The sequence below is a fragment of the Urocampus carinirostris genome, chromosome 7, assembly GCF_059441175.1.
Source record: "Urocampus carinirostris isolate Australia breed hairy pipefish chromosome 7, RoL_Ucar_1.0, whole genome shotgun sequence".
NCBI lineage: Eukaryota > Metazoa > Chordata > Actinopteri > Syngnathiformes > Syngnathidae > Urocampus > Urocampus carinirostris.
Window position 1 is genome coordinate 35068534 of NC_142355.1, and position 14333 is coordinate 35082866.

General features: G+C 42.6%; 1 protein-coding gene across 1 annotated transcript in view; it reads left to right on the forward strand.

The window, feature by feature from the left end:
• Positions 1–14333, forward strand: part of cspg4 (chondroitin sulfate proteoglycan 4) — a 106931-nt gene that overhangs the window by 65638 nt on the left and 26960 nt on the right. Inside the window, exon 2 of the mRNA XM_088340602.1 lies at positions 13365–13528. Coding sequence (XP_088196728.1) covers positions 13365–13528 — 164 coding nt within the window. The remainder of the gene's footprint in view (positions 1–13364; positions 13529–14333) is intronic.

A 14333-nucleotide genomic window follows, 5' to 3' on the forward strand; every position in this document is an offset into this window, starting at 1 on the left:
ATTTTCCTCAGACGATTCCACAAAGTTTTGTTGTCCTCCAAATCTGGGTAAAGACTCGGAACAACCTCAATATGTCAGAGCGATTCTTATGCAACGTTGGAGCGGGATCAAGGTTGAGTCTTCTAATGAGACCCACCCAAGTGGGACGGCGGCGGTTTCCACAGTTTCTGCAGTTTACACGGGCTTACCGTGTGCACTGCTTAGTCATCAAGTGAAAGAGTCCAGGGACCGGCCACAATGCTTCTGTTCACACTTGTTTGTTTTACTATGTCGTTATGGCGAATGAGATCACCCTCCGTCTTTTTAGCGCAGAGCGCGATGACCTAATGTGATGCGAGCGGGACCGCGTGCCTTATTTGGGCTTTTTTTTAGGCGGACGCGTCGTGAGTTTTGGTACGCGCACAGCGTTTTCTTTGTCGTGGCACCATGTGAACATGGCACTCGAGCGGAAATGTGTTTGCTGGCTGCGTGATATCGATGAGACATGACGTCTTCTTTGCAGGGGAGTTTGAATTTGTCTTTATTTTTGTTTCACGGAATTTGTATCAAGGCACTTCAGCAGTCTATATATACAGTATATATATATATATATATATATATATATATATATATATATATATATATATATATATATATATATATATATATATATATATACATAGATAGATAATGAAACAGGCTATTGAAAATAAACAGGACAAACTAGACAGGAACAAAAACTGGTGGTTAGCGCTTGTGCGGCACAGTTCATGTCATGGGAACCTGTCGTGGGTTCAAATCCAGCTCCAGACTTCCTGTGCGGAGTTTGTATGTTCTCCCCGTGCTTGCGTGGGTTTCCACCGGGCACTCCGGTTTCCTCCCACGTTCCAAAAACATACATTTCAGGTGAATTGGCCGGTCCAAATTGTCCCTAGGTGTGAATGAGCGAATGGGTTGTCTGTCCCCGTGTGCCCTGCGATTGGCTGGCAACCAGTTCAGGGTGTCCCCTGCCCAATGCCCGGAGATGGCTGAGATGGGCTCCAGCCCCCCGCGACCCTGATGAGGATGAGCGGTGTAGCTGATGAGATGAGATGAGATATATATATATATATATATATATATATATATATATATATATATATATATATATATATATATATATATATATATATACAGTGAAGAAAATAAGTATTTGAACACCCTGCTATTTTGCTGTTTTCTCCCATTTAGAAATCATGGAGGGGTCTGAAAATTTAATAGTAGTTGCAGGTCCACTGTGAGAGAGATAAACTAAAAAGAAAATATAGAAATCACAATTCATATTTTTTTTTACCATTTATATGAGTGATATAGCCACAAAGACAATGGCTTGTGAAACTATTTGGCCCCCTTGAACTTTCTGACCTTTTGCAACATTTCAGATTTCAAACAAAGATATAAAATGAAATGAAATGATCTGCATTTTATATAGCGCTTTTCAAGTCAATGACTTCCCAAAGCGCTTTACAATGTGCTCCACATTTCCCAATAGCGGCCTAGCAGCCATGTAAGGCGCTAACCTGCTTATTGGGGGTATTAGGGGTTCAGTGTCTTACCCAAGGACACTTCGACATATAACACGGAGGAGCCGGGATTCGAACTGGGATCCCTTGATCCCAAGACGTGCGCTCTACCTCCTGAGCTACTGCCGCCCTGATTTCTTGTGAAGCATCAACAAAAAGTGGGACACAATCATGAAGTGGAACACACTTTATTGGATATTTGAAACTTTTTTTAACAAATAAAAAAACGAAAAAGTGGGTGTGCAAAATGATTCAGCCCCTTTACTTTCAGTGCAGCAAACTCTGACCAGAAGTTCAGTGACGATTTAATGTTGATCTAAATGACTAACGATGATAAATGGAATCTACCTGTGTGTAATCAAGTCTCTGTTAAAATGAACCTCCACTGTGATAGTCTCAGAGGTCTGTTTAAAGAGCAGAGAGCATCATGAAGAACGAGGAGCACACCAGGCAGGCAGGTCCGAGATACTGTTGTGGAGAAGTTTAAAGCTGGATTTGGATACAAAAAGATTTCCCAAGTTTTAAGCATCCCAAGGAGCACTGTGCAAGCAATAATATTGAAATGGAACCACTGCAAATCTACCAAGACCGGGCCGTCCCCCTAAATTTTCAGTTTCTCGTGTGCAAAACTGATAGAAACATACCCCAAGTGACTTGCAGCTGTAATTACAGGAAAAGGTGGCGCTATAAAGTATTTACTCACTGGAGCTGAATCATTTTGCACACCCACTTTTTCATTTTTTATTTGTTAAAAAAGTTTAAAATATCCAATAAAGTGTGTTCCACTTCATGATTGTGTCCCACGTATTGTTGATGCTTCACCAGAAATGACAGTTTTATATCTTTATGTTTGAAGTCTGAAATGTGGCAAAAGGTCACAAAGTTCAAAGAGGCCAAATCGTTTCGCAAACCACTGTAAGTATATATATTTTGGTTTATTTGCCCAAGATAAATGTATGTAGCAAATCATTTTCCTTTAACACAGCATGAAAATTTCTGATTCGTAGCTTTTGATTTGACCTTCCTTTCGAAAACCAGGCACACGCTTTTAGTTGAATAAATATAACTTCAATACTTCTCAACAAAAATAACATGGTCCTCAAAGATTCAACCATCCTAAAGCCCGATTGTGTTTCATAGAGTGACGCCTAGTGGTGTAAAAATACTCTCATAATCATGATTATTTGTTATCATATTACACAACTTTAAGCCCAAGCGACCATTTTGCCAAGGTAAGGTGTCCTGGTGGTGCATTTTGCACATAACGGCCTCTTACGGCATATTTTTTCACTTTTTTCTTCTCCAGCCACTCATTTTTGCCCCTTTGCTGCAGCCTATGGCTTGCTACTTGCCGCTATTACTGTGTACTACTCCATGTAAATAAAGATAGCATCTTGCACTTTTTTATACCACAGTTTATTTCCTCTGCCACTTATATTAGCCACTTGGATGCAAGCTATAGCTCACCTCTAGGTACTTTTGCTCTTGTTAGCTAATCCATGTAGATTTGAAATTGCATCATTAACCTTAACTCATGTTAGCCACTTGGCTGCAGGCAATGGCCCGATACTAACCACTATTACTGTCAGCTACTCCTTCTCCTTTTTTCCACTGTTTACTTCTTTAGCCACTTATATTAGCCACTTGGTTGCAAGCTATGGCTCGCCGCTAGCTACGTATGCTTTTGCTAGCTAATCCATGGAGATTAAAGCTTGTATCGTTAACTTTGTTTTTTCAAAATTTCCTTCTCCAACCACTCATGATAGCCCCTTTTGCTGCAGCTTATGGCTCGCTACTAGCCGCTATTACTGTTAGCTACTCTGAGTAAATAAAGATAGAATCTTCCACTTTTTTATTTCACTGTTTACTTCTTTAGCCACTCATATTAGCCACTTTGCTGCAAGCTGTGGCTCACTGCTAACTACTTTTGCTACCTAATCCATGTAGATTAAATCTTGAATCATTTACTTTTTTTCTAATATTTCCTTCTCTACCCACTCATGTTGGCCACTTGGTGGCAGGCAATGGCTCGCTACTGGCCGCCATTACTGTTAGGTACTCTGTGTAGAAAAACATTGCATCTTCCACTGTTTACTTCTTTAGCCACACATGTTAGCAAGTTGGCTGCAAGCTATGGCTCGCCGCTAGGTACTTTTGCTCTTGTTAGCTAATCCATGTAGATTAGAGCTTGTATCGTTAACTTTGTTTTTTCAGTATTTCCTTCTCTAGCCACTCATTATAACACCTTTGCTGCAGGCTATGGCTCACTGTTAGCCGCTATTGTTATTGTATGCTGCTCCGTGTAAATAAAGCTTGCTTAGTCCTTGCTCCACTTGCTTTCTACACCTGGTCGTGTATGTCACAGAATCCTGCGATTCAGACTTCTTTCACTTTTTTCCCACAGTTCTTTCTCTAGTTTATTATGTTAGCCACTGCAGGTTATGGTCATTGTTATTGTTAGCTGTTTCTGCTTCTTCTTCGAGTGTCCCTCAGCAAAGAAATGTCATGGAGTCCGGGGATTTTGGCATCATCCACTATTTTTTTCACAGTTCTCTTCTCTAGCCATTCGTGCTTACCGGTTGGCTGTAGGCTAAGCTTACCGCTGACTGCTATTGCTAGCTTCTCCTGATTTGTCCTTAAGTGTCACTCGCAGGGAACATCGCAGAGCTCCACCGATGAAAAAGATTCCACTGTATAATATTTTTTTTTTAAATCAAGGCAGTTGCGAAAACAAAATCCCCCCTCCTTTGGTGTAAGTGGAACGCCCCCCTCTCCATCTCTGTGGAGAGTGAGCCTCCAAAGAGCACAAAGCCTAAACAGGAGGGATTCTTTCTCCATGTTCTGCGCTCACTCTCTCCTCCCGTCTTAACGCATTCATTTCTTTAAACCTTCCTTTCAATCTGAGCGGCCATAATTTTTGGCTTGTGCCGTCATGCGCCCCCGGTTTTTCAGAAGACAGAAAGCCCGAGGTCTCTTAAGTGCAGTTCCCCCGTTGCGTGGCCGTCTTTTCAGATCGGGCCTCCCCCGGTCTTTGCCGTGGCGTGACACGAGCACGCCGAGGCGGTTCGGGGTTGTGAAAAGGTGTCCCGAGCAATGCTGAGTTGGCTTTCAGGCAGCTGTGAGGAATGGCTTCTTCCAGCCCGTAAAATGGCGTCCCCGGCGACTTGTAAAAAAGTTGCTGGCGGAATGAGTTGCTCCATATTAAGTAGCGCTGTCATGATATGCAGAGTTGTGGCCGTCCTTTCGGCCAGAACTTTCCGACCCGCTTGAGCGTGCGGACCTGTTGCTCAATTTCAAAGAATTGAACTTTTTATGTGAGAGTGAGTAAAAAATTGTCGGTTGAGGTTGTTTGCATTGGAAGAAGACACACTACTGTAACCTGAAGGATACCAGTTAGCAAAATTATGTAGCCTACTTACAGCAAGGATAGATAGAAGCCAGAAACCTAATACGAAAGCTGGTAAATGATGACAAAAGACCAATAAAACGATCTGGATACACCCGGAGCAGCTGAAGAGAGTCAATTACAAGAGTTGGTAAGAGCTGATGTATGTGGTTAGATGACCTTTAGCACCTAGTGGACAAAGCTACTAAAAGCGTTAATAAAGGACTGTCAAGCGCAGGAACCCCAAATCATGGAACTCGGCGACCTTCAGCTGTGGAAGGCAAGTGATACTGAAAAAGGAAGCTAGAGAAGCTAATGGTTACCAAAGTGCCTTGCCAAGTGGCTCAAGAAAGAAACAGTGAGGAAGAAGTGGAAGATGGGATTCAGCGGTGTTTGCTTGCTGTGGAAGGCGAGCAATACTGAGGGACTAAGTAAGAACAGCTGACAACAACAAGAGTGGCTCGCATTGATTAATGGGAGTGAATAAAGAAGGAAACAGTGGAAAATATATATAGCAAATGACACATTTTTGAGTGTTATTTGCTTGCTTGACCAGCTGTTACAGGTGAGAAACACTGAATGACTAAGCGGTAGCAGTAAATAATAGCAAACGTGACTAGCGGTGAGCCATAAACTGCGACCAAGTGGCATACATGAGTAGCTAGAGAAGGAAAGAGTTGAAAATATGGTAGATGGTGTATGACGGGCTTGCCTTTAACTTGTACGTCCGTATGTAGAAGGCAAGCAAACTATATTTACACAGAACAGCCAGAAATAGCTGCCAAATGACTACATGTGAGTGGCTAGAGAAGGAAACAGTGAAAAACTGATTACAAGTGTCAGATGCCTGAATCAGTGGACACAGCGACGTTCGCTAGATTGTCCAGGTTTAAAAGGCTAGTGACACTAAAGTACTGAGCAAAACTTTATTTACAAAGAGCAGATAACAATAACAATAGCGGTTTCAAACAACTCACTAAACATAAAAGAATCAAATATTTGGTCATTCAGATTTCAACTCAAAACTTTGTAAAACCTTGGATTTACGCATTCCCTTCCCGACGATCGATCGCTATGTACCGCATTTCAAAATCTGTCTCCGGGTTTGCAAATCCTGTTAGAGATTGAGTATTCTACTCGTCAGGACTCCTGCGTGCACATTTTTCTTAATAACCCCCTATCCCTCGTGTAATTACCCAGAAGCCCTTGTGCCCTCTGCCACAAACCCGGCTAAGGAAACAAATGAGAAACATAACCACCACTATTTATAAGATTAAGTATGAGTGGGGCGTTGTATGGATCCTGGACATTGTTACCATGGCAAATGTGTGCTCAAGGCACACTGACGACCTGTAACTGAACAGAACAGGAAAGGATAACTATTTAGGATAGGTCGGAACACCAGCTGATTCTTACTGAACGAAACACAAAATCAAGAGAATAAAGTGAACATATTCACGCGTGGATACTGCTACATAATGTTCCAACGCCAACCAACTCTAACAGAACAGAACAACAACAAAAGTGCCATGACGACAAGACCATAAAATATAATGCGGCACACTTACTAGCTGTTACCAAACAAAACATGAAAGGAAGACATTTACATATTTTGTTTTATCTTCCTTTTCTTTCTGGTTTATGTGGCTTCCTCATTTGTTTTTCTATTTTAAATGTTTTTGTTTTGAGAAATTGTTTGACAATAATTGGGAAGCCTTGCAGTACTTATAATGCATAGTCCGAAGAAATGACAACAACAACAAAACATGAAAGGAAGACATATAACCGTTTGCTGTCCCCAGCAAAAATGTGAATTTCCAAGTGTCCGAGTCCCCAGTTCATCTCCCTTTTTCCGGACACGTGTTAAGACAGCGACAACAAAAAGAAGAGAGCGTCGGGGAAGAGGAAGATAGAAAACAAGAAGGCTCATTCATGAGCCGACACGTAAAAAAACATCGGAAGACCCCGTTTCCTCTCAGTGCATCAAATTAACGCCATCTGCGCTGGCCTCGGACCAGAAGTCCACTTGACCCACAAGAAGTGGTTCGGGGAGCAAATGAGCCTATCGTTAAACTATTCTAACTCTAATTTGAATAATGACAAATTGTAATCACACAACAATAACACGATGAGGTGTTATTTAAGAAATGCATACCAAACAGGTAGCTTTTTATGCTAATCAGTCACGAAAAACGTAGCTCTTTTACACTGCAGTGTTAAACAAACTTCATATTGTTGAACTGTATGCTTTTGTTGTGTGAAACTCAAGGTCCAGTAGCATATGTCTACTTGAGCAGTTACCTGGCTTGAGACTGAGATTTATACTATTGAGTGAAACTCCATTCATATTGTTTTACAGACATTTTGTTTTTGAACCAAATGCTTGAGGTACAGTACCATAGGTCTACTTGAGCAGTTGCTTGACTTGAGATTGATATTAATTCTCTCCAGCATGGGTATCAAACTCATTTTTACTCGGGGGCCTCATGATAGAACAAACATTCGCTCGGGGGCCGGACCAGTAGATTAGAGGGAAATAAAACGAGAGAGAAAGAAATAAGATAAAGAAAGGGAGAGAAAAAGATACTGGGTGGGACAAAGAAAGAGAGAAAGGGAGAAAGAGAAACAAACAACAAATACATAGATAAAAAGAGAAAGAGTGAGAGAGGGGGGAAGACAGAGAGAGAAAGAAAGAAAGAAATTCAAAGAGAAATAGAAAAAGAGAAGGAGAGAAAAGAGAAGAAGTGAAACAGAAAAGGGGAGAAAGAGACAAGGGGAAAGCAAGGGAGAGAGAGAGAAAAGGAAAAAAGGAGGAGAGAGCAAAAGAATGTAAAAAGACATAGAAAGAGAAAGAGACAAAGAGGAACATAGAAAGAGAAAAAGAGAGACATAGAGTAAAAGAGAGAGATAGTGAAAGAAAAAAGTAAGGATAGGAAGAGGGAGGGAGAAAAGAAATACAACTACACCGTCTTTATGAGAGGCACCTGGATTTGGCAACATCAAGTGGACATATTTCAACCTGCAGCTCGTTTTTCTCTTGCGTTTCCCTCAGCATTGTCTCGTGGGCCGGATTTAATCCCTTAGTGTGCCTGATCCGGTCAGCAGGCCGCCAATTTGACGCCGCTGCTATAGAGTAAAACTCCCTTCCTGTTGTTTTACAGCTGACTTTGGTTCTAAACCAAATACTTGAAGTTCAGTTGCATATGTCTACTTGACCAGTTGCCTCAGGTTGTTAGATTTAATTATTAAACTTACTTACTTACTTACTTACTATAATGTTTGGTGATTTTTTTATTGTATTGTTTACTGGCTATTTTTGTTGCAGTTCAAGTGTAGGATAAATCTGATGTTGGTCAGGTGCAATAAAAATGACAAGGTTCTATAACACAACTACCTGTCTGTCCTTTTCTATTCAAATGACTTGAATGCTGCTCAGAAAAAGTCAAATCCTTTGACATCCATCCATCCATTATCTGCACCGTTTATCCGCAGTAGGGTTACGGGGGTGCTGGAGCCCATCCCAGCCGTCTTTGGGCAGTGGGCAGAGGACACCCTGAACTGGTTGCCAGACAGTCGCAGGGCACACAGAGACGCACAATTTTCGCTCGCTCATTCATACCTAGGGAAGATTTGGACCGGTCAATTAGCCTGACATGCATGTTTTTGGAATTTGGGAGGAAACCGGAGTGCCCGGAGGAAACCCACGCAAGCACGGGGAGAACATGCAAACTCCACACAGGAAGGTTTGATCTCACGACCTCAGTACTGTGCCGCACATCCTTTGACATACAACAAGTTATTTTTAGAGTCACGGTAATAGTTACTTTCACTGGGACCTAGTTAAGTTACTAACTCGGTTACTGGTAAGTAACTTTAATTGATTACATTTTAAAGTAACATGACCAACACTGGTCATGACATAGTTATAGCATAATCATAACATGATAAGTTTTAGAAATGTATATGGAACTGGGAGGCCTTGTTTCTAATCAGTAACTAAAAAGGAAGGCTCATCTTCAGAAATGTTGGTGACCCCTGATTGAGTAGTTTATGGACATCCAGATTTCCTATCAAACGCCAGATCAGATCTAAATCCTCTGAAGCGTTGGCATGAAAATCCCTTCCAGAAGGCCCGAGACTCAAAGGAGGCGGGTCATTTATCCGGATAGCGTTGGCAAAGCCGAACGCGGCTCTTCCTGGACTTAGCGAGAGACGGCTAATGAATTCCAGGACGGATCTATTGTGCCCAAGGCGGCGAAATGAGCGCTTCTTCGCGGAGGCGAGCGAGATGAATTTCAACCGGAAAATCCCCGGGCGCAATTGTCTCGGCGTGGCTCGCACCTTCGGCGAACAATCCCAGAAAATCTCGTCGAGGTTTTTTTTTTTCGAATCTTGATGCCCGGAAGAGAAAAAAATCTAAGCTCTGTCTTGGTTGCGGTGTCAGCCTCGGGCTTCGGTGCAATTAGCCGACATCGCTCTTGTGGAGGACCTTCGCCTTTTTCGCGTCACGGGAAGGAAATTTTCAGGCGGCTTGTCTCGGCGTGGATCGTGTCGATGAACAATTATTATCATTTTGGCATTTGCAGATGTTTGGATTTTTCTCAGGTGACTCTGGTATCGCTTGTCTTGTGTCGTCACCTTCAGAGGCAAGGACGATAGTATACATCGCGGGTGTCGAACTCGTTTGAGATCGGGGGCCACGTGGGAGGAAAAGCACTCTAGCAGGGGCAGGACTAGTAGATCAAATAGACAGAGACAGATAGTAAGAGAGAGGTGGAGAAAGACAAAACAGGAAAAAAAGGAGTAAGAAAAAGAGTCCAAAAGAGGCAGAGAGATAGATCAAGAGGTACACAATAGAAAGGGGAAGATAGAAAAAGATCAAAAAGGAAAAAGAGGAAGAAACTAAGAGAAAGAGGGGGAAATAGGGAAGGGAGAGAGGAGAATGAGAGAGAGAAGAGAGGGGAAAGAGCGAAAAAGAGAAATAAAGAGCAAGAGCAAGAGAGAGATGAGAAAAAGAAAGAGTGGGGGAGAGAGAGGAGAGAAAAACAAAGGAGAGAAAGAAAAACAGACAAAATAATCTTTTATTTTGAGAAAGCAGGAAAGAAAGCAGGAACGTGGGAAAGGAAGCGAGGAAGAAAAAGAAAGAGAAAGCAAAAAAATAAGCAAGAGAGCAAGCGAGAAGGCAACTGGGAGAGGAATAAAGTGGGAAAGAAAGCAAGAAAGAGAAAGAGAGAGAGAGAAAAGAAAGGGAGAGAGAGAGAAAGAAAGAGAGTGAGAGAGATAGAGCCAATACGTGAGTGCCATTTAGTATTGGAGCACTTCTATGTCATGACCAGAACGGAGATAGGACCCACTTGTGTTGCGTTTCTCACAAGTTTTATTGGGTTTTAAGGGTTTTAAGGGTTGCGCCCACGATCTGGTGATTGCTGCACGCGTAAAGCAGGTCGCTCTGCACGGGGAAGTGAATCTTCTGTGGCGAGCGATGGCGGTGTCGGGAACGAAAAAAACGGGTTAGTAGCAGAAACAGGAGAGCAAAAACGTGGTCGGGGTCGGAAGCGAGTCGTAAGCCAGGAAAGGAGAGTAGACGTGGTCGAGGACAAAATGAGGTCGAAAGCCGCAAAGGGAGAGTAGACGTGGTCAGGATCAAAAACGTGTTGAAACCGGGGAACAGACAGGAGCAAAAAACGGGACAGATGGGAGTCAAGGTCGAAAAAGGCTTGCGTTGTTAACTGAGGTTCACAGACGGACTGACAAAAGGGGACAGACAGGAGTGGGTACAAGTACTGATCGGGAGCCAAACGTTATGCTATGCATATTTGCTAATGCAGCTAGCAGTTGCATTAATGCCATTCAGTACTTGAGAACTTGCATAATATGCATAAGTGACCTATTTTTCCATAATGAACACCCCCTTATTCATATGCACTGTTTGCAATATCTATGGTGTTCATATTTTCTAATGCATGAACAAAAAAGAGCACTTAATCCAGGTCTTGGACGTCACCACAATAGATAAAGTCCCAGAGATGATCTAAAACAATCAAAAGAAACCGTCAATGGAGTTTCAACACATGTTGCCGTATTTACTTTAAGGAGGCGACACTATTCATCTTCCTCGGGCACTTGAGCTTGCTTCTGCGCGACAACCAATGAGGGAGGGCGCGTTGAGCGCGATGCCGACTCGGCTTCACGCCGCCTCGCTAGCGCCAACAGATGCTTCTTAGCCAAATCTGGCAAGCTGCGGCGTGACCGCGAAGGATTTCGCTTCCGTCTTTGCTGACAGCAAGTGCGACTGACTGACCCGGTTTATGTTTGAGGTTGGGTTCATTCCGAGGGGGAGGAACCAAAAAGTACAAATGCGACCGATGTTATAGTTGGCACCAGGGTTGGAAGAGAAGTTACGAAACATAATTATAGCTTTAGGTTTCTGGAGGGAGTTTGTTGCTTTCTTGACCAAGATGGTAAAACCCTTTCATGTTGCATACCCAACAAATTGGCCATGGATTTTTAGATTGTGGAAGGCTTCGATGGCCACAGAACCCGGGAAGAAATGAGCTGGCATGGATGAATCCGACCAGTAAGAAACCAGGTTGCTTAAAAAAGATAGAGTTACTGTGAATATGCTACGTGGTTTTCTATTTTGAGAATATGGGCAATGTTTCCCCCAAGGATGTGTACAAATCCCGTGTTTTTCACCCTCTAAACCTCTGACTGTACACCCACCCACCCAATCATTTGCTGTCCTCTGCTCAGTCTTTGGGACATTGCCGACACCATTATCAATAACGTTCTCACCCCCGCCACTACCTCCTCTTTGACTGACGCTACAAGTCCCTTAAAACAAGGACTTGGACTCTATTAACCCTAACCCTTAAACAGTTTCTACGCCAGTGTCAGGACCAGAACAGAAACAGGACCCACTCGCTTAACGTTTCTCACAAGTTTTATTAAAAGAAAGAGAAAGAGTTGCGCCCACGATCCTGGGATTGCTGAACGCGGGAAGCAGGTCGCTCCGAACGCGGAAGTGGGACTTCTGTGGTGAGCAATGGCGGTGTCAAGGGCAGAAAACTGGTCGTTAGCCGGGACTGGGAGAGCAAGACGTGGTCGGGGTCGGAAACGAGTCGTAAGACGGGAGGGGGGAGCAGACGTGGTCGAAAACAAAAACGGTCGTAGCGGGAGACAAACAGGAGCAAAAAACGGAACAGGAATGAGTCGGAGTCGAAAAAGGGCTTGCCGTGTAAAAAGAGAGATTCGCACACCGACCGAAAAAGAGGACTGATAGAACAGAGTTTAAATACTGACAGGGAGCCAATCTGTCAACCAGCTGCAGCTGGCGCCACACGGGCAGGGCCAATTGGGCGCAATGGCAATCGTGACACCCAGAGCATTCACCTCCCTAAACTTGACCAGTCTACATGCACTACCTTGAAGAGATGACCTCTCGGTCCTGGAGTGCCACGTCTAATCTCATACATAATGTGCACTATCTTGTGATCAATGACAATGAATTGAAAAAAAGTTTTTTTTTCCTATGAATGTTAGCTGAACTTCCAGTTTGTCAGATAGGTAAAACTAACACTGGAGTTAAGAAGTTCTGCTGAGAATTACTCCAGGAAGTGTGAGGTACACAACCAAGATTTATGATTGAACAAAACTGCTCTCAAAATAGCCGACAATTACTTTTATACTAGGAGGGCAGGCTAGGACAAAAGCAAACATTTACACACACCAGCCCTTTGTTTACACTGAGTCTGGCAAGTACTGATTTTATGGAATTGGCCTATTAGGAAAGTTGACTGTTGCAATTGGTGAATGCAGACCCAAGCGCAGACAACAATTGACTTGAGCGAACAGGGACAACAGAATGTGTTAAGTAGTTGGAGGGAGGGATAATCAACAAAAACATAATTAAGAGTCCATAAACACAAGTAATACAGCAGTCCGGAGACAGTAGAGTATAAGAGAGGCGGGTGATGGCAAGAACGGAGAAACAAATTCCAGGGCAAAGCAATGATCCTGCAGATGTTTCACAGCTCCCTCCAGGTTGGCTTCCTCCCAGGGAAGATGAGATCCTGAATCCTGACAGTTGCTAACTTTTCATTATTTCCAAATCATCTTGAGCATGTCCCTGGGAGTGCCTGGTTGAAAGCCCCCCACTCAATTTATCTTGCAAAAGTGTAGGGGAAACCCAGTTTGCGGAATTGGTTGTTTTTGGCATTGATTCGGGGTAATCTTGGCCGTGTAACAGGAAATAATTGACTTCCTCCATGGCTTCCTGAATTTGCTGATGGCCCTTAGAGCAAAATGTTGTTAACATTTCCAGAATGTTTGTCCTCAGACAGGGTTATGATTAATCAAAAACTTGAAGTACTAAAGCTTCTGTTGAGAAAACAAGTAGCCACATACTTCACTGAACACCTTTTTTATCATCTTCACAGAGTCCTACTTTGGGGACAGCTTCTGCAGTATCCAAACCTTCCAAGATGTATCCAGCTTCCATGTGACACTGCAGATCAAGACAAGTCGGAGAAGTGGCCTCCTGCTCCTGGCTGCCGGAATGGATGACTACTTGTTCATAGAGCTTCTCAACGGGAAAATACAGGTGACTGGATGCCTCAGAGAAAGGAATTTTCTTAAGCTGTATGCAAATTTAAGTATTGCTTTCACTGAGTACGGTAGGCCCAAGGGATACCACATGAATTTGTTCTGAGGTGGCGATCGCAAAGTTAAATTGTCGTGTAGCTGGGGATAGAAACCTTGGGATTATTGGTTTCCAATACCAAGTAACCCAGATTAAAATAGTATATAGGGTTCCTACATCTTAAGGCGAATTGAAAGACTTTTTAAGACTTTTTAAATGCCTTTTGAAACGAAATTAAAGTCTAGTAAAAAATGGATCCTCATTAAGAACTGGCAAACACCTCTCCTGCTACATTTATGATCATATATATCATGATACATGAACAAGGACGTTTTATTTAGTAAATATTTAAAGTTCAAAGAGAAATAATTCTCATTAATGTGTTCACATTTTTAAGACTTTCAAAAGTTGGATTTAAGACATCTTAATGCCAATTAAGGCCTTATTTTAAGAATAATGAATTAAATGCCTGTGATTTATTTTAAGACATAACTTAAGCTGGTCGAGTGGAGTAGGGTGTGAATGCAGAGGGGGAGAAGAAGGGCGATGAAAAATGAAAGTGGTTTTAAAACTTCCACTTTCCAGGATTGTAACACCCTTATGAATAGAGAGGCATTGTGGGAGGGAGTTCAGAAAATGGTATATATGCATTTTTTAATGCCATGACACAAACTAATAACAGACCAGCAATACCTATATTGTGGACCAATAGCAGAGGGATATCTTTAAAACATAACTCATCATCTGCACAAAAATCGCAAAATGT